The 20654-nt window shown below is 49.9% G+C and overlaps 1 protein-coding gene across 3 annotated transcripts in view; it reads left to right on the forward strand.

The window, feature by feature from the left end:
- The window catches only part of LRRK2 (leucine rich repeat kinase 2), a 1446345-nt gene that overhangs the window by 1045674 nt on the left and 380017 nt on the right, over window positions 1-20654 (forward strand). For all 3 annotated transcript variants that reach the window (XM_069229760.1, XM_069229761.1, XM_069229762.1), the window contains one exon: window positions 15806-15996. In XM_069229760.1, coding sequence (XP_069085861.1) covers window positions 15806-15996 — 191 coding nt within the window. The remainder of the gene's footprint in view (window positions 1-15805; window positions 15997-20654) is intronic.

Genomic DNA, 20654 nt, shown 5'->3' on the forward strand with positions numbered 1-20654 from the left:
ATAAGGGTAGCTCCTCTTCCACCAGAAGCTCTAGAGCACCCACAGAAACAGACATGGACATTGCCAGGCTGACCAGGAGACTGGCCTTACAGAGTCAGCTCTTGGAAACAGAAAAACTAAGAAAAGAGTTGGGCTTAGGATCCACCTCTGGTGGCAGCATACAAGTGTTGTGGGATAAATCTTTCAACATTAAACTCCCAAAAGGAGTTGTCTCTCCTTTCACTGAAGGGGATGATACAGTCAAATGTTTTTTGCCTTTATAAGAGCCTGCATTTGGGTGGGAAATTGAAAAGAAACATTGAGGCACACTGATGTGGGAGTTATTCTCATGAAAGTGCAGGGATAGGCTCCTGATATTGTATGAGGCAGATTCTAAATCCTCTGACCTCATGAAAGGCACCATGATTGAGGGCTTTGGATTTACGAGTGAAGAGTATATAATAAAGTTCAGGGGAAAACCGAGAGCCAGACCTGGGTAGACTTTGTGGATTATTCAGTAAAGATGCTGGGTGGTTAGTTAGCTGGGAACAAGGTACAAGATTATGAAGAGCTGTAAATCCTGTTCATGAAAGAGCATCTTCTAAGCAATTATTTCAGTGAAAGACTACATCACCATCTGGTAGACCTGGGTTCACTTTCTCCTCAAGAATTGGATAGGAGGGTAGACCACTGGGTCAAAACAAGGGTAACCAAAAGAAAGAGGCCAAAAAGCCCCCCCACCCCCCAAACCAAAGATGGGAGCAAAAAGAAAAAAGAATAAAGGGTCTTCTCAAAGCCCCCAACATCCTGCACAGAAGGGTGGGCCCAGGGACTTCTCACAGTCCAGGTGTGGTCCTTTGACCCTAGCAAGGCTTGGTGCCATGACAGTAAAACTAAAGGGCAACAGACTGGAGACTCTGGCTGTAAGAACAAAAATATGTCTCTAGTCAATTGGCAGTAAATGCAGTTGCCAATCTCTAGATGGGGTCAGAGGTGTGGCCTGACCATGTCAGTGGCCCAATAGAGGTAACATTAGTCACTGAGAATGGGGTATAATTATCCTGTGCTGCCTGGCCAAGAAATATGCAAAAATGCAGGCAGGACCCTTTGATTAATGGGGAGAAAATAGAAGCATTGAGGAACACATGAGCTTGTGTTACCATGTTAACTCAGCACTTGCTCTACTGAAATCAGTTCCTTGTAGGGAGGTCTTACCGTGTCACAAATGTTGACAATGAGACAAAGTTCCATCCCATGGCTATGGTAACCTTTGATTGGGGGGAGAAGTAGGGCTAAAAGAAGTGGTTGTGTCCTCATCCAACCCTGTAGATTACATGCTTGGAAATTACCTGGAGCATTCTCCCAGAGCTGAAGTAGAACTGAAGACCCAAGCAGCAATGCTAAGGATCCCTGAGTGGGCATCTGTCAAGACAAAGGCACAGAACAAACTTCAGAGAGAAAAGGGAGAGCTGGCTCCTGAAATAGTGGACCAGCCTCCCGAGAGAAAAGGCAAGAAGACTGGGGGACCAGCTTCAAAACAGAACTCAAGACAGAAACCCTCTTCTCAGGAGGAGGAGTCACCCACCTTGGAGGGAACTGAGCCTGACAAACTTGGGCCTTGCCACCCATAGCTCCTGGGCCCAGAGGGACCCTCCAGGGAAGATTGGTTCTAGGGCCAGAAGACCTGCCCCACTCTTGAAGGCTTGAGGCAGCAAGTTGCACAGGAAGAGCTATGAAATGTCAGTGGTACCCACAGGGTCTATTGAGAGGAGGGACTCCTGTACACTGAGGTCAGAGACCTCAAGCCTGGTGCAACCAGGAGGGTGGTAGTGCCCCAGAGGTTCAGAGAATTCCTTCTCACTCTAGCCCCTGACAGCCCTCTAGCAGGGCATCTGGGCCAAAACACGACTTAAGAGTAGGTTAGTTAACCACTTTTATTGGCCAGGAATGTCCCAAAAAGCGAGGGACTTTTGTCAGTCCTGCCCCACCTGCCAGACCAATGGCAAAGCAGGTTGGCACTTAAAGGACCCCTTAATGCTACTTCCAGTGGTTGAGGTAACCTTTGAAAGGGAGGGGTTGACATTGTTGGCCCCTTTGGCCTTCAACCAGCATCAGGGCACAGATACATACTAGTGGTAGTGGATCATGCCACAGAATATCCTGAGGCTATACCCCTCAGGACATTTACTACATCTGCATTTGCCAAAGCCCTCTTGGGTTTCTTCACCGGGGCAGGGTTCCCTAAGAAGGTAGTATCACAAAGAGGGTCTAACTTCATGTCTGCGTACTTGAAAAACATGTGGCAGGAATGTGGGGTGACCTATAGGTTCATACCATTCACAAACCAATGGGCTGGTTGAAAGATTTAACCAGACCCTAAAAAGCATGATTGGAGGACTCCCTGAAAAGCTCAGAAGGGGATGGGATGTCCTGCTTCCTTTCCTGCTGTTGCCTACAGGGAAGTGCCACGCAAGGGAATGGGTTTTTCTCCATTTGAACTGTTGTTTGGGCACCCGTTTAGGGGACCACTAAGTCTCGTTAGGGAAGGCTGGGAGAAACCCCTCAAAGACCCCAATCAAGATATTGTGGACTGTATGCTTGGCCTACATTCCAGAATGGCTGAGTACATGAAGAAAGCCAGCAAAAATCTTTAGGCTAGCCGAGAGCTTCAAAAGTACTAGTATGACCAGAAAGCTGCTATGGTGGAGATTCAACCAGGGCAGAAAGTTTGGGGGTTAGAGCCTGTTGCTCCAAGGGTTTTCCAGGACAAATGGTACGGGCCCCATTCCATACTTGAGAGAAAAGGAGAGGTCACTGACTTTGTTGTACTGGGCAGTTGCAAGAATCCAAAAAGAATAATCCATGTCAACCGCCTAAAACCTTTTTGTGACAGAGCTGATGTGACTGTGCTCATTGTCACAGGTGAGGGAGAGGATGATGAGAGTGAGCCTCTCCCTGATCTCCTCTCCAGCAACCCACAAGATTGTTCTGTGGTCGGAGTGGTCTTATGAGACACCCTCGCAGAACAACAACAAACTGATTGCAGGCAAGTCCTCAACCAGATGCACACCCAATCCTAAGAGTTGATGAGCTCATCGACAGATTAGGGGCAGCCAAATATCTGAGTACTTTTGATTTAACATCTGGGTACTGGTAGATTGGGCTGACTCCAGGAGCAAAAGAGAGGTCAATATTTTGTACTCCTAGTGGGCATTATCAGTTCACTGTTATGCCCTTTGGACTAAAGAATGCACCTGCCACCTTCCAGAGGTTGGTGAACCAAGTCCTTGCTGGACTGGAAACTCTTAGTGCAGCTAATGTGGATGACATAGCTATATATAGTTCTACCTGGCAGGATAAGCTGATCCACCTAGGGAAGGTCCTTGAGGCTCTGCAAAAGGCATGCCTCACTATCAAGGCCAGTAAGTACCAGATAGAGCAAGGGAAAGTTGTTTCCTTCTGCCACCTGGTTGATGGAGGCCAAGTGCAACCTCTCAAACCCAAAATTCAGACTATTCTGGCTTGGGAAGCTCCCACAAGCCAGACACAAATCACAGCAGTCCTTGGCTTGACTGGGCACTGTAGGAGATTTGTGAAGGGCTATGGCACTATAGTTGCCCCCCTCACAGAACTAACCTCCAAGAAAATGCCCAAAAAAGGTTACCTGGACAGTGAGTTTTCAAAAGGCCTTTGACACTCTAAAGGAAGCTGTGTGCTCTGCTCCAGTCCTACAAGCAGCAGAATACTCCAGGCAATTCATAGTCCAAACAGATGCTTCTGAAATGGGGAAAGGAGAGGTCCTTTCAGAGAAAAATGATGACGGACATGACCAACCAGTTGCTTTTATAAGCAAGAAACTACTCCCTAAGGAGCAAAATTGGAGTGCTGTAGGGAGGGAAGTCTTTGCGGTGGTTTGTACCCTGAAGAAGCTGAGGCCATACCTGTTTATCTCTCACTTCATAGTTCAGACTGACCACAGGCCTCTCAGATGGTTATAACAGATGGAGGGTTAAAACCCCAAACTGCTTAGGTGGTTAATGTCTTCTACAGGGAATGGACTTTCAAGTGGAATTCATACCTGGGACTGCCCATGCCAGTACAGATGTCCTTTCCAGGTTCTTCCACTTAGATGATAAAGACTCACTAGGGAAAGGGTAGTCTAATCATCTTTCGTTTTGGGGGGTAGTATGAGAAAAGGCATGTTTTTGACATGGTTAGCCCCCACTTTTTGCCTGATGTTTGATGTAGCCTATAAGTTATAGTGCCCAGGCCCCCTGCTAACCAGGTTCCCTGGGCCAGAGCTCTTTCCCTAAAACTGTTGTGAGGCATTGGCACAATTGGATACACCTTTACCTACCATTATAAGTTCCTAGTAAATGGGTACCTAGGTACCAGGGCATGGGGTACTATGGTTAGGTCCCTGAGGGCAGCTGCACTGATTGTGCCACACTCTAAGGCCATGCATCCAGATGCACTGAGCACTGCCATTGCAGACTGAGTATCCTGGTGCAGACCTAAAACACAAACTCAGCATGACACACTGCCTGTGTGCTCTGTCACCATACACTGCATTTACTATGGGTAAGACACCCGTCTGGCAGGCCTTACAGCCCTAAGACTCAGTGCTCTATATTATATGTGAGGGCATAGCTGCTTGAGCAATATGGCCCCACTGTGTCCTTGCCAAACTTGGGACATTGTGAGTGAACAGAGCAGCCATTTTAATACATGTGCTGGACATTGCTCAACATGAGATTCCCAGCTACATGATGGCCACTCTGAACCCTAGGTTGTTTAGTATCAAACAACTCAGAATGATAAATCCAAACTGGTACCAGTATTGGACTTATCCCTAAATGTACCAAAAGATCACTTTAGAGGTGCCTCCCTACAAAAGCTAACTATCCTGCCATGGTTGCTGACTGGTTCTATCCAGCCAGCCACCTCCAATATACAGCCAATATACCTTGGGGGAGGGCCCTGTATCTCTGGTTTGTAAAACAGTGCCCTTCCTGGGTGGAGGAGCTAACACGCCCTCCCTCAGGAATGTGCAATGCCCTGGCGGTGAGCTTCATAGGGCTTAACGTCCTTGAAACTCGACCCCCAGGCCTGCTGCTAGCAGCAGATGGCTTCCCCTTTGCAAACTCCCAATGTGGGAAACCACACAAAGCAAAGGGGGAGTGGCCTCACCGGGCATGCACCACCCCTAAGCTGTTGCCGGCGAGGTGGAAACTCCATTTAATTTTCCTTCATTTTAGATGGAAGGAAAATAGCGAATTAAGTTTAGGGAAGTTACCTTTCCCACAGGAAGTGGTCACCATAGTGAGTGTAGCCACCCAAAGGTAAGTGTCCCATTGGACACTATAAGGTATCCCCTAAAACGTCCACTAAATTCAATATTTAGTGAGCATCCTTAAAACAAGAGATCAGATTCAAAGGACATAAAAAAGAACAGCACAATGATGAACCAAGGCACAAGAACCGTGGACCTGCTGCATCAAGAAAAGGCGCCATCCCTGCCTGCTGCACCCAGGATCCGATAATCGCAGCTGCGGAGAAGCTGGACACTGAACTGACCTCCAAGAAACCCAGAGGACCTCCAAGCTTCACCAATCACCCAAGAACTCCCTCCAGAGTGGAGTTATCACTCTGCAGTAACCTAAGAACCAACAACCCACTGATGGTCACTTCACTGACCGGCCTATATCCCCCGAACCGGAAGTCACAGCCAGACCCCATGACACACCGAGGACCAGGAGGACAATCCCTGCAAGTGTGCCAAGTTTGGTGCCACTCTACCCTCCAGTGGGCAAATCATGCCAATAGCCTGGGTACTGGTCAGCTGACGTTTTACACCAGGAAAACCAGCTCGCCTAGAGCTGAAAAAGGACCATGAGGAAGCACTAGTCGAGGGACTTAAGGAATACCCTGGACATCCCGCCAGAGTGCCCCCGTTGTCCTGTAAGTGACCTTCCAAAAGACCCAACTTTAGATCCAAAGGGCATCTTTGCACACAGCCACTGGATCAGCTATTCGCTCTGCACCCGGCTGCAGTGTGCCCTGCAACAATGAACCTGCTGTGCCCCGAGGGTCCTTCACCCCTTCCAATCTCAACACTCCAAGGGGACCCCAAGGAGCCACCTTTAACATGACCAGAGCAGGCGTTTTTCCAAGTGGTCACCCTCAGTGGCCCTGTACCGGTTCCAAGAGACTTTCCACCGCTGCCGCCTCTTGAACTGGGAGCCGTCTGAACTTCTCCAGCTGGCACAGCATGTCCACTGATGACATCAACCAACCTGCAAAATCAGAACTTGGTAAAGCAACTGTGTGATTTTATATGAATTTTAAAAGGTGTCTTCCTATTGATTCCAGTGGTGCATAATTACGCAGAGAAAGACTGCATTTATTAAAACCTTAAAAATCCCTATCTTTAAAAGTACTTAACCAATTTTGATAATCTTGGTCTTAAAATGTATATAATATTCTGAAGTATTTGTTTTAATTGGTCTCAAATTATTCCTTAGAATGTGTGAAATGCATGATTGATAGTGTGAGTACAACAAATGCTTTTCACTTCTCCAAGAATGGCCTAACTGCTCGACTGAGCTACCTCAAATTAGAACATTAGATGATCTAGTTTTTACCTCTGGCAACCAATGTGTGGTTGCCTGTACCCCCTGCACAGTGTGTCTAGTTTTCCACACTACATAGAGGGCCAGCCTCCTACATCCATGAATACTTCTATTATGCACCCCCCCATGATTTGCATGTGAGAGTAGACTGAATGTTCTGTGACCCAACTACACGACTGCCGGCGTTGGGCGTGGAATACCGGGGAAAAAACTTTTCCGATCACAGCCCCCTACAGATACAGTTTACATTGAGAGCACCACGTCCCTGATCCCTACTTGGTGGTTGCAGCCTGCGCTTCATGAAGACCAAGCCTTTTCGTGACACCAATAGGGCAATTATGTCACACTATATAGCAGAAAACTGGGAGGCGCTGATAGTAGTACACAGGGGACACTGCATATGGACGATGGTGGGAGCCAGAGTAAGCATACAGAAAGACCTAGGGAGGAAATCAACACACCTATCGAGCTATAGGAGAAAAGTGCAGAAATGTGCAGCAGTATGCATCACGCATAACTAGATGGGTCCCCAATCGAGTTCTATAAGGCATACGAGTCTCTGCTGGCCCCCAAACTGTTGTAACTATATCAGTCTGCTCTAACAGAGGGCTGCCTAGCACCCTCACTCAGAGAATCACTGTTGGTGTTCCTCCCCAAACCTGGCAGAGATCCCCTAGAATCAACCTGCTATGGCCCGCTATCTATGCTGGGGTCAGACCACAAAATTCTGGGTAAAGTCATGGCAAGTCGTTTATATGAACTTATGCTGTGTTTGGTCCATATCGACCAACACAGTTTCCTACCTGGACAGTCTACTACTCACAATATTCCCCGCCATCATAGGGTTATGGAGCTCACTCCATATCAGTGGCCATACGCAGTGTGTATGATGCTGGATCTGAAGAAAGTCTTTGATACTGTAGATTGGAATTATTTGATCTTGGTACTAACTAAAATGGGTATTGCAGGCAGACTGCATAGGCTTATCTGATTACTGTACTCAGAACCTGGGGTCCCAGGATGGTTGTTTCTTGTCCAGGGAGGACCTGGCTTGGCAGTTCGAGCTGGACTGGTCACACGGGGAACAGGGTCAAGACTGATTTGCATATGTCTGGGTCCAAACTAGGGTGGGTTGGTGGGCAAAAAAAACAATCGATTACACCCAGATCATTGTGACTGGGGTGAATGTTTGCATTGTTCAGCATTTTGTCCATCATCTGTTCTTTTCACTATTATTTAGCAGCACAATTAGAATGGCCTGTGCACTGGCTTGCCGGATGCATTCTAGAGGAATTAGGACTGCCAGCCCCGAGCTGGCACAGAGTATGGTTTGGCATACTTTTCTTCTCCACGTACGACTTCCACAGGACGTCAATAGAATACTGAAGGTCGCAAACACCAGTTTCCACCGCAGCCTCAGAGTAATGCCACAAGCTCCTCTGTACTCTTCTGAGATAATCATATGCTCCATTATTCCCTTCACTGACATGATAGGGGGAGGCAGGATGGCAACATTGGACGAAGAAGAAGTAGACACCCCAGGAACCTTGTTTCAGGATGGGATGCTCATGGCTTACGATGGCTTAGAGTATGAGAATGGATTAATGGCAGGTCACTTTCTCTAGCCTATGGTCGCCTAGTGACAGAACTGGGTAGGCTCTGGCATGTTATGGACACAGAACCCAACCAAAATTCACTTGTACGTGCTATGTTCATTATGGGTGTTGGCCAAAGGCTCATTACATCGTTTGTCTGAGCCCAAACATACACTACACGAGAACCATTAGCAGCATTCCACTCCACATGGGAAGCTGACATAGGCAGAGAACATACGCAGAAAGAGTGGGACAGAGCACTTTTGTACCGTAGAAAGCTGTCCAGAAATGCCAAATTTCATTACATACAGCATAACATTGTACACAGCATATTTCACACCTAAAATGCTGTACCAGATATTTGGCACCCCTACTAATAGCCCACGTTGCCACAGAACCGAAGCAGACATTTGATACACATGTTTTGTTGATGTCCAGCAGCCAGTGGCTTGTGCAACGTTATCTTGGAAGCACTGACAGAGGTGACTGGTCACCCAAACGTTTGCACGGTAGAGGGCTCGGTATTAGGATTATTCAAATGCTCATAAACTGCAATAGCTGTTTATTGACTTAGGCATTACTAATGGCTCGCAGGGTTATTGCCATGCTTTGGAAAGCTAAGGTATTACCGGATGTTAGGCATTGGTGTGCGGCAACGCTAAAGTGAGGCATAGCAGAGGCAATGGCCATGTAAACTATAGGGACCCTCCCCCCAAATGCACATCCTGTGATGTTCTCTGATAGACATAGCATTCCACCGCTAACTGCATCGTCTCAGTGATGTGTGCAGCAACATGCTGCAAGCCGATAGGAAATTAGTAATCATCTTGACACATGGCTAATGCAGTAGCTATGTCTAATTTGTTGATATTATAACATGACCAGTTAATACACTGTTCACTAATGTTTGGTTGTATGATTTAAACCAAATTACTCCTGTTGTTGTTACGATTCTGTAATAATAGCAAAGGAGATAGGTACGTACATTCTTTTTTACATATATGTTACCATGATGCTATTGGAGCTGTTGCACGTTCTTCACTATGATGGATCTCAATAAAATTGGTTAAAAACAAAATAGTTACAAAATGCACTTTAAAAATACAGTGCTGTATTTTCTTCATTTATTGAACTTTGAACTTTGTAATCATAGCAGTAGAGATTAGTATGTACATTCTTTTTTACATGTATGTTACCATAATGCTATGGGAACTGTTGTTCACTTTTCACTATGATGAAACTCAATAAAATTGGTAAAAAACAAAATAGTTACAAAATGCAGTTTAAAAATACAATGCTGGGGGGCGTGGCCAAGATGGCGGCGGGATAGGACGTGTCCGTCAGAGCTCCGCCATCCTGGCCCAGAAGTTCATCGGCTGGCCTGGCCGGGGGTCGCTCTAGTGCTCCCCGAGGCAGCGGGCGCAGCCGAGGTTTGGCCGTCGCCCGGTTGGGGTGGTGAGACGAGCGCTGCCACTTGCCGCGAGCGAGGAGCGGTCGCCTGATTTGCGCCCGGGGCCGCGGAGCGGCTTGGGCAGTGGCCTGGGCCGCGAGGCGGGCCCTGCTCTGGCGGCCTCCCGAGTCTGAGCCGGGGGGCCAGAGCCCCAGAGGGATCGTGCTGGGTCCCGTGAGCTGCGGGACCGGAGAGGGGGCGTAGGCCCCAGGAGTTGCAGGCGCCCAGGGTGCGGAGAGTGCCCCACCTGCTGGATTTGGTCAGGGGTCGAGGGGGAGCTCCTCCCTCCCCATTTGGTCTCTCCAGGACAGCTGAGAGGCCTGGAAGCGCGGGTGGAGACACAAGAGGCCGCCGTTTTGCCCCAAGGTCATCGTAATCACCTGCAAGGCAGAGAAGTAAGTGCGGGCCCCTTACTGATGGTGCGGATGCTACTGAAAGGCGACGATTGGTAAGAGGAGGTTCTAAGTGCCAACGCTAGATGCAATCTTTGACAAGGCGGCTTCTGGTGATTCTGTCCCGGTCGGGGCTTGTGGAGAGACCCAGGGGGGTGATCCGGCAGACCGTGACTGCGCCCGTGTGCCATGGCGGCGTCCAAGTCCAAGCGGGAGCGATCAGTCAGAGAAATGTTGACGGGGACCCACCTAGCATCGGGCGGTATGGCCGAGGATCCACCGGCGACGAAATCCCTAGAGGGGCGGACGGAGGTGGACCCAGATGAGTGCTCCCCGGTCACGAAGGGCTTTTTAACCTCCCTGTTTGACTCGCTTCGGAGTGACATCCAGGAGCTCCATAGGGACATTTCTCAGGAGGTTAAGGAACTTCGAGGAGAGGTTACCTCCCTGGGAGAGCGGGTGGTGCAGATGGAAGACGGCAAGATCTCCCGAGGTGAGGAGGTGGCAGGCCTACAGCAGGAGGTCGTCCGCATCCGAGAGCAGCAGGACCTCCTCCAGATCGCGGTAGAGGATTTGGAAAATCGCTTGAGGAGACATAATATCCGCATCAGAGGGGCCCCGGTGGGGGCGGAGAAAGAGGACATTGGGGACTACGTGGTGGGCCTGTTTCGCTCACTGCTGGGCCCGGATGAGACCCAGGAGATAGTCTTGGATAGAATTCATCGTGTGGGCCGCGCTTGTGACCCTGGAGACCGCCCCCCAGACATCCTAGCCTGTGTCCACAACTTTGGGCTGAAAGAAAATATCCTTCAGCGGGCTCGCAATCTTCAGCAGGTACTTTTTAGAGGACATGAGCTCCAATTATTCCACGACCTCTCTGTGCGGACCTTGCAGAGGCGGAGAGAATTTAAGCCCATTACAGAGCACATGCAGACGCACAATGTGTCCTACTCCTGGGGTCACCCGTTCCGCCTAGTTTTCCGATGGGAGGAACAACTCCGGCAGGTGAGATCCGTATCGGAAGCAAATCGGATCCTGGGCTTGGAGGAGAGTTGCCAGGATGCGAGTGAGAAAGCGAGCTTGCCTGCTGGGGGTCATCCACGTTGGCGGCGGAAGGAGAAAAAAAGGAAACTGCGAATGATGGCCGTGAAACTTGTGACCTGTTGGCCGCTAAAGAGGCCCGGGGCGGCGGGGGCGATGGATCTGGTTCGACAAACATGAACGGTTCTACTGCCCTGTGGAGACTTTTCCTCGTGAAGAAGGATGTGCGAGGACTTGTTGGTTGTGAGCACCCATTGTGCGCATTGGTTGAATGATGGTGGGTTTCCCTGCGATGCTGGCTTTTCTGTTGAGATATTCTCAGGCCCGAGCGTTTGAGGTGGTTGATGATCTCGTCTGGGGGGTGGTCCTCCGTGAGGTCTCTCCCTTCTTGATTACTGCTTCCATTTTATGGTATTATTATTAAATGTACAAGCTGGAATATCCGTGGGCTCAATAATCCAACGAAGAGGCTAGCCATCCTGTCCGCCTTAGAGAGGTCGGGGAGTCACATATGCCTGCTGCAGGAGACACATCTAGTCCAAAAGGACATTTATCGCATGTGCTCTAAGTGGTTCCCTAGGCAGATTTGGTCTTCGGCATCATCAAAGCATGCAGGGGTTGTGATATTATTAGCGCGCTCATTCCCCGGGGAAGTGGTGGCAAAGCTGCATGAAGTGCAAGGTAGGCTTCTAGCCATGAGAATGAGAGTGGGGGCTTTTTCTTTCACTATTGCTTCCTTATACGCACCCAACACTCAGCAAGAAGTCTTCCTAAAACAGGCTTTGACTCCACTGCTGCAATCTCCGGATAGTGCCATCCTGGTGGGGGGTGACTTTAACCTGGTGATGGATGGTGACTTGGACCGCTCAGGTCACCGTTATGGGCAGACGGGGTCTTTGACAGTGGCTGGTCGTCAGTGGCTGAGTGAGTGCGGCCTGGAGGATGTGTGAAGGAGGGCACACCCCACGCTAAGGGATTATTCCTTTTACGCGGCAGCGACTAAGACATACGCTAGACTTGACCTTTTCCTGGCCTCACAGGAGCTCCTACCCCAGGTTAGGGAGTCAGCGATTGAGCCTCGAGCCCTGTTGGATCACGCTCCGGTTTCTGTTGAGGTCGTTATGAGTATGGAGCAGGTGGGGGCATCGGGATGGCGCTTCAGGGACTCAATGCTTCAAAACGGTGCAACAGTAGAGGCGATTCGTAGTGCAATAGTAGACTACCTTAGCATGAATGATGATGGGAGCACCGGCTTGGCGACACTGTGGGAGGCACTGAAGGCTGTAGTAAGAGGCAAGGTGATGTAGATGTCCGCCAGGGATAATAAAGCAAGGAGACTGTTGAGAGAGGATCTAGAACAGAGAGTGATGGTACTGGAGTGTTCACACAAGCATACCGGTGCTCCAAGAGTTTGGCGAGAGCTTGAGAAAGTAAGGAAGCAGTTGAGGAGGTTGGACTGGGACAGGACAGAATATGCGGTAGTGCGTCTTAAGCATAAGTATTATATTGGAAGTAATAGATGTGGGAAGCTACTGGCACACCAGCTACGAGCGCAGCGAGCGGCGTCAATGATAAAAATGGTTCACCCTCCCTAGGGAGCGGAAGCGCACACGAGCGACCAAATTGCGGAGGCGTTTGCGGAATTCTATCGGGGATTATATGGGGCTGAGGATCCTGGTAATGTAACTCCGGAGGCCTTCCTAGAGGGTATAGCAATTACTTCTTTGGCCGAGAGAGAGGTGACTTCATTAGATCAACCTATAAGGGCGGAGGAGGTTATATCAGCAATTGGACGTCTGCAGATCGGGAAGTCACCTGGCCCTGATGGATTCTCAGCGCTTTTCTATAAGACCTTCTGTATGGAACTTGTACCGATGTTAGTGCGCCTTTTTAACTCCTTCCGACAGACGGGTGCTCTCACGGCCAGCATGGTGGATGCCACTATTCTGGTTATTCCTAAGCCGGGGTAGGATCCCGAGGAATGGGCCTCCTATAGGCCGATTTCCCTCTTGAATATCGATGCCAAATTGTTCACTGGAATACAGGCACACCGCCTCAATTATTACATGCCGGGCCTTGTGGACCCCGATCAAGCAGGATTTATACCGCACAGGCAGTGTAGTGATAATACTAAGCGACTGCTTCATCTATTGGATAAGACCAACCGCTCACATAGGGAGGCCCTCTTCATTTCTATTGATACCGAAAAGGCGTTCGATAGAGTCCATTGGCCATACCTGTTCAGGCTACTTGAGCGCTTTGGGCTGGGCACGGGTTTTATGACATGGATCCGTTGTATCTACCAGGCTCCTCGGGCGGCGGTCTGGGTCAACGGGACGCTCTTGTTGCCGTTCCCAATTCAACGAGGGACCCGGCAGGGGTGCCCGCTTTCGCCTCTCCTCTTTGTGCTCTATATGGAACCCATGCCGAAGCGGCTACGGGATAATCCTCAGATCATGGGCGTGAAGTTTGGGGGAGATGAGCACATCATTTCATTGTATGCGGATGACGTGATTCTTACTCTGGCGGAACCCGCGACCTCATTGCCCGTACTAATGGGGATATTAGAGGAATTTGGCCGGGTCTCGGGATTACGAATGAACATGCTAAAGTCGCAGACGATGACCAGGTTTATCAGTGCCGAGCATGAAAGAGATCTGAAGGCCCGATTCCATTTTATATGGTCCTCTTCCAAACTCCTGTATTTGGGGATTGATTTAGCGTCCTCTGTTGCTCGTACGGCGACACTGAATTACACAAAACTGACCCGGGAGGTGCAGCGCGATCTAGAGACCTGGGGGAGACTTAAACTGTCTTGGTTGGGCAGGGTGGCGGCGGTGAAGATGACCATCCTGCCACACATTCTGTATGTGTTTCAGGCACTCCCGGTAGCGCCCCCGCCACGAACGATTGCAACCCTTCAGGCGGCGTTTCTGAGATTCATTTGGGAGGGAAGGGCGGCACGGTTGCCACGTCGGGTGCTGTTTCGCCCCAAACGGGAGGGAGGACTGGCGGTCCCCTGCCTTCTAAGATACTTTCAGGCAGCGCAATTGCGTTTTCTATTAGAATGGAGTCGCCCGTCTTCCGAGAAACACTGGTGCTTTATGGACCAGGCGGTGGCGGGCTCCCATATATGGAAGGAGCCCTGGCTCCGGCGCCGACATAGAGCGCGCGGACTTTATGCATCCCCGGTCACGGAAGTGTCGATGAGGGTGTGGGATCTGGTGGCTAGCAGACTGGGCCTGATGACGTTCCCATCCCCAATGACCCCCCTGGTCGCAAACCCTGATTTTGAACCGGGCCTGCAGCGGGAGGCACTGAGCCGTTGGTATGAAGGGGGCTGCAAAAGGGTTGGATACTTTTTCGACGATTAGGGGGTGATCTCCTTTGACCAGATGAGGGAGACATATGGCTTAACAGAGGCGGACAGGATGATGTACTATCAAATGCGACACTGGGTCATGTTGCCAGCTAATAGAGCATTAATAGATAGGTCGTTGACACCATTTGAAAAGTGGATCCTAGTGAAAAAGGATAATAGGCGGGTGATCTCTGAGCTTTGCGGTCTCCTACGGGGGGAGGCCCGTATGCCTAAGACTAAGGGTCAGCTGTGGTGGGAGAGGGAACTGGAAAGGGAACTCTCTGAGGAGGAGTGGGAGGGCATCTTCTACAGGACACATCACATGGCTTACAATGCGGCAGGCACAGAGACAGCATATAAGGTGGCCTCCTATTGGTACTACACCCCAGCAAGGATTCAGGCTTGGGATCCCACTAAGTCCATCCTTTGTTGGAGGGGATGTGGGGGCGGGGGGTTGCTTGTGCACCTACTTTGGCATTGCCCTAAGCTTCATCGGTATTGGGAGAATATTATAGACACTATTGACGCGGCGTTTGATACTCAGATTCCTAGACTCCCTGCGTATATTCTGCTGGGCCTCCCTAACCCACTTACCTTCCCCTTGAGATCATTGAAAGGACGGCAGATGGCCTTGGCCCTAAATGCGGCACTGCAGCTGATATTAGCTATGTGGGGTACTGACAAGACCCCGACATTAACATCATGACTTCATAAGCTGTGGTTCATTCTCATATGGAAAAGCTTACTTTGACTTCACAGCAGCGCAGTGCTGACTTTAAGGAACTCTGGCAACCATTTTTACAAATATTATCCACGGAGTTCACGGATTTTACATGTCCGGCCTATCTGAGTGTGCTGGAGTTGTACTGAGCGAATGGGAGTGAGTGAGCGGGGGGGACTTTATGGGGGACCAGGATCACATTGGAATTAGGCCTGGGTTTGAGTGATTGAAGTACGAGGCGCCAGTCGCAGGGAAACAAAGTTGATGTTTTGTTCATGTTTTACTCATGTTTTGTATCACTGTACATGGAGCATGCTTCATATTGCAGCACATGACTGGGGGTGCTCCCGTCCAGGGTGTGAGAAGCAGAGGAGGTTGCAGGGGGCTTCTTGGGGTAAGAGGGTTAGAAGAAGACTTTGGCTGCCCAATTCAGCACCTCCGGACAAGTAATATTGCTATCTGATTGTATTGCTTAGCTGAGCTGCACTTGTGATGTTTATAACTTGAAATAATAATAAACAGATTTGATCCATAAAAATACAATGCTGTATTTTCTTCATTATTGAAGTTTGATCCTGAATCAATCAACAGTACAGATTTCATTCTCTAATCATTCATATGTTGTATTTTACAGGAGCTCACTGTGTTAAGTCACCTTCGCCACCCTAGCTTAGTGTCTTTATTGGCTGCTGGTATTCGTCCAAGGATGTTAGTAATGGAACTAGCCCCAAAAGGCTCCCTAGACCGTCTACTTCAACAAGATATTACTATTTTTACTAGATCTACTCAGCATCGAATAGCTCTACATGTTGCAGATGGACTGAGGTAGGCATCTTTAAAACTTTTGTATTTTGCAGGTTACCAAACTTTTTGTTATGGATTGATTTAAGCTGGGTTCCCACCTCGTGGAGAGTTGAGAGGCTGAAGGCATGTATGCTGCTTTGGGAGGGCCTGGGGTGTGGCTTTTGCTACCTGCGAGACGTATGAAAGGACACTCATAACTTGCAATATTCAGGGGCTGGATAGCTGCAGAAAGACAAACACTTGTTTTTCTGCAGGTATAATGCACAAAGTGCACTGTTGCAGGAAACCCATCTTTTTGAAGCCGAGGTGGTTAAATTGAGGAAAAAATGGAAAGGGCTCTGTGTTTTGCAGGAACATACGTTAACTAGGCCGGGGGGGTGACATTAAACGCTGCTGGGGTCCCTAATGTAGAGCAGGCTGTACTCTTGGACCCATCCCCATGCTAGCCTTGAGGTATTGGACATACTTGATACTTGCCTGGGAAATACATATGATACAAACTTTTATGAAAAGGCATTTTTTTTCTTGACATAAAGAGGATGATAGCTCCATACATGCACCAAGATTGTATGGGTAAGGGCTTTTTGCTGTTTACTAGATTGACAGCTTGACAAACACCCCTATCCGGTCCGGACATGAGGGGATTGATGAAAGATATCCAGTTATAGGAAATCTGGAGCTACCCTCAACCAACAGAGCACACATATTCATACTATTCTGTTTCTGTGGTGTGTAACTGGCTGGATTATTTATTAGGAAACAGGATGTGTTACAAGTCCTGGGTTCAAGACCCCAGGTCTGCAGGGTTTGGGTTCTTTACCCATGGGTGCAAGGACGTAGTTCATTGTGGCATCACTGAGAATGGAGGTAATTTTAACTGAAGAACCCACACGACCCACTTAGCATTAGCGTTCCTGCAAGGATAGTGTTTTCTAGGTTCCTTACAGTCTCATACAGGGTTCAGGGACACAAGTGTGATTTAAACCCAATTCTGATTGTAGAACAGCACTCTCAAGTATAGCGCTAAGAATGACACTATATTCTGCAAAGTGTTTGTTGCAATTGGGTTCCGCCATTCAGTACGCAGTAGGGCAGTGGGGACTCTACAGGATTAAATATTCAACTCAGATAGGCCTTATAATGTTAGAGTACTCTAATAGGGAAAGTCAGTGTGATTTAATGTTTAGTCTATAGTGACACTTTGTTATACATAATGGGAGAGGACTGCTTGGAGTGCAGTTTCACTTCTTTTGGCCTACAGAGAGCATTGACATCTTGAATTGGGTTATAACCTGTGCAGGGAAAATCAATGCTGTAATTTCCAAAATGGTAAATGTACACTTTATGGTTCATCCAGAACTGTCATATTTTTCTGGCTCAGCTCAGGATCAGAGCCCAGGCCTCTTGTCACCCTGCTGTGCCCATTTAATTACATTTCTCTGCAGCAGCAGGAACAAAGGCCGTCCCGCACGAAAAAGAGCAGTTAACCATACTTCACCCAGCTCCTGAGGAGGAAAGGGGTGGGGAGAAATGATCTGCATCAATGGCTCAGCTGTCACACTGTACCAGAGATGGGTCTGCCCAGCCCACTGAACAAAGGAGAGAGCCCAGTCAACTGAAACCAGTCTAGGAGGGGTGCTCTCTTTCAACCTTTCAATCAATTAATCAGTTAATTTATAAAGCACGCTACGTACCCGTTAGGGTTTCAAGTCGCTGAGGGGAGGGAGGGGGGTGGCTGCTATTGGTCGAAGAGCCAGGTCTTGAGAAGTCTCCTGAAGGTGAGGAGGTCCTGGGTCTGGCGCAGGGGGGTAGGGTGGGAGTTCCAGGTCTTAGCGGCGAGGTAGGAGAAGGATCTGCCGCCGGAGGTCTTGCGTTGGAATCGGGGAACGATGGCGAGGGAGAGGTTGGCAGATCGGAGTTGGCGGGAGGGGACGTAGAAGTTGAGTCTGTGGTTCAGGTAGGCGGGTCCGGCGTTGTGGAGTGCTTTGTGCGTGTGGGTGAGGAGTTTAAAGGTGATCCTTTTGTCCACGGGGAGCCAGTGGAGGTCCTTCAGGTGGTGGGAGATGTGGCATCGGCGGGGTATGTCGAGGATCAAGCGGGCGGAGGCGTTCTGGATGCGTTGGAGTCGTTGGATGTCTTTTGCTGGGATGCCTGTGTAGAGTGCGTTGCCGTAGTCAGGTCTGTTACTGACGATGGCCAGGGTCACTGTTTTTCTGGTTTCTGTCGGGATCCACTTGTAGATTCTGCAGAGCATGCGGAGGGTGTTAAAGCAGGAGGAGGAGTTAACCTGTTTGGACATGGTGAGAGCGGAGTCGAGGATGAAGCCGAGGTTACATGCGTGGTTGGCTGGTGTAGGGGGGGTCCCAGCGCGGTGGGCCACCAGGAGTCGTCCCAGGCCGAGGGGGTGCGTCCGAGGATGAGGACCTCTGTCTTGTCGGAGTTTAATTTCAGGCGGCTGTTTCTCATCCATTCGGCGATGGATTTCAATCCCTCATGGAGGTTGGCTTTGGAGGTGTGTGGGTCTTTGGTGAGGGAGAGGATGAGCTGGGTGTCGTCGGCGTAGGAGAGGATGCTGAGGTTGTGCTGACGGGCCAGTTGTGCGAGGGGTGCCATGTAGATGTTGAACAGCGTCGGGCTGAGCGAGGAGCCTTGGGGGACGCCGCAGATGAGGTTAGTGGCTTCAGAGCGGAAGGGTGAGAGTCGGACTCTCTGGGTTCTGCCGGAGAGGAATGAGGAGATCCAGTTGAGGGCTTTGTCTTGTATTCTGGCTTCGTGGAGGCATGTTAGTAGGGTGCGGTGGCAGACTGTGTCGAAGGCAGCGGAGAGGTCCAGGAGGATGAGGGCTGAGGTTTCGCCGTTGTCCATTTGCTGTCTGATGTCATCTGTGGCGGCGAGGAGCACAGTCTCGGTGCTGTGATTGCGTCTGAAGCCGGATTGGGAGGGGTCCAGGATGGAGTTGTCTTCGAGGTAGTGGGTGAGCTGGGCGTTGACGATCTTCTCGATGACCTTCGCTGGGAAGGGGAGGAGGGAGATCGGGCGGAAGTTTTTGAGGTCGTTGAGGTCAGCCTTGGGTTTCTTGAGGAGGGCTTGGATATCGGCGTGCTTCCAGCTGTCCGGGAAAGTCGCGGTATCGAAGGATAGGTTGATGATCTTTCGAAGTTGGGGGGCGATGGTGGAGTCGGCTTTGTTGTAGACGTGGTGTGGGCAGGGGTCTGAAGGGGATCCTGAGTGTATGGAGTTCATGCTCTTTTGAGTTTCGTCGTCATCTACGTGGATCCAGGTGGTAAGGTGGTCAGTGTAGGAGGAGTTCACGGGGGTGGGGTCTGGCGGAGGTGTGGTGTTAAGGCTGTCGTGGATGGCGGCGATCTTCTGGTAGAAGAAGGTGGAGAGTGCGTCGCAGAGTTTCTTTTAACTTTTCTTTTTACCTTTGGTGTGCAAGACCCTGGCAGTGATGGCAGCGAGGGGTGGAGCTGAGGCTCCAGGAGTGGATGTGACCAGTGACTCCTGGATGACCCCATTTTAGACTGTCACAGCATGCTCTGCAGGAGGGTTGGGACGCCAGGAGAAGTGATGTGGCACACTAGGATGGGCCTGTGTTGCCTTATTCCTGGGACCTTGCTTTCCCCTTTAAAAACTCTTGCACAAGGGGACGACTGTCTCTTGCGTGGTGATTTCGCAGTGCTACACTGCTGGATTACCATGGAGGACTGAAAGGAAAAAAAACATGATGTCCACAAAGGACTAAGGACTCTGTCCAGTTGATCCCAGGACCAGTGGGTCTTTCTGAGTTCTTTGAGGACTGCTTCGCTTTGAAGGAGAGGAGGGTTGTTGGAACTGCCCCTGGTGGTTAGCGCTCGGCACCAGGAGTAGAATGAGCCCAAAATCAGCCCAATGGGACACAAGTTATGGAATTTTTGAGTTTGGTGACCTTTTCTCGCATGGAGCTCTGCTGCCTCGTCTTGTAAATACACCGGGAATGGTTCAGGGCCCAGGAGTTGACACTGGGGATACATTATTTTGCCTTGAGGGATGGAGAATGCATTGGGCCCACTCCCTCTCCTCTAACAACTGGGTACCCCATCTTCGACCTTCGCAGGCCCAGAACGATGGGGGAGTGTGTCGTACTGTGCCAGCCATGGTTAGCTACCCTGCTTCCTGTGCCTGTGTCTGCGGGAAGTGGGAGGCTGCTACATACTGCAAAACCTGCCTACAGGAGTGGGCAGGCAGAGAAACATTGCCAGCTCCCGCATGTAGGAGGGATGCCCAGGCGGGGAGCTGCAGCCGCAACCAGAGGTAGGGTCCCTGGGCCTCCCACCTATATGGACAGACGGGCAACCCTAAAACAGGAAAAAGACCATGCAGCACAGCATAAAAGTAAAAAAAAACAAAAAAGCAATGAGGTGCTGCTTTTCCCTGCACAGCAAGAGAGCTGCTAATCAAACATACATGCACGCACACCAAGGAATGCCCCATGTAGCCCTGAGGGGCTTAACAATTTTGGTACTGTTTCTCCCATTGTGGTGGCCCATCGATGACGGAGTGAGCACCAATGAATGTATAAAGTGCAGGGGAAACTGCTGCAGGAGCAGTGCAGCATCCCTCCAAAAGGGTCTGAGGAGTCCTCACACGAAGTTGGGTGGGACTCAAAAAGCTTAACCTCTGCTGGATTTCCCCATTGA

Source organism: Pleurodeles waltl, chromosome 4_1 (genome assembly GCF_031143425.1).
Source record: "Pleurodeles waltl isolate 20211129_DDA chromosome 4_1, aPleWal1.hap1.20221129, whole genome shotgun sequence".
NCBI classification, from domain to species: domain Eukaryota; kingdom Metazoa; phylum Chordata; class Amphibia; order Caudata; family Salamandridae; genus Pleurodeles; species Pleurodeles waltl.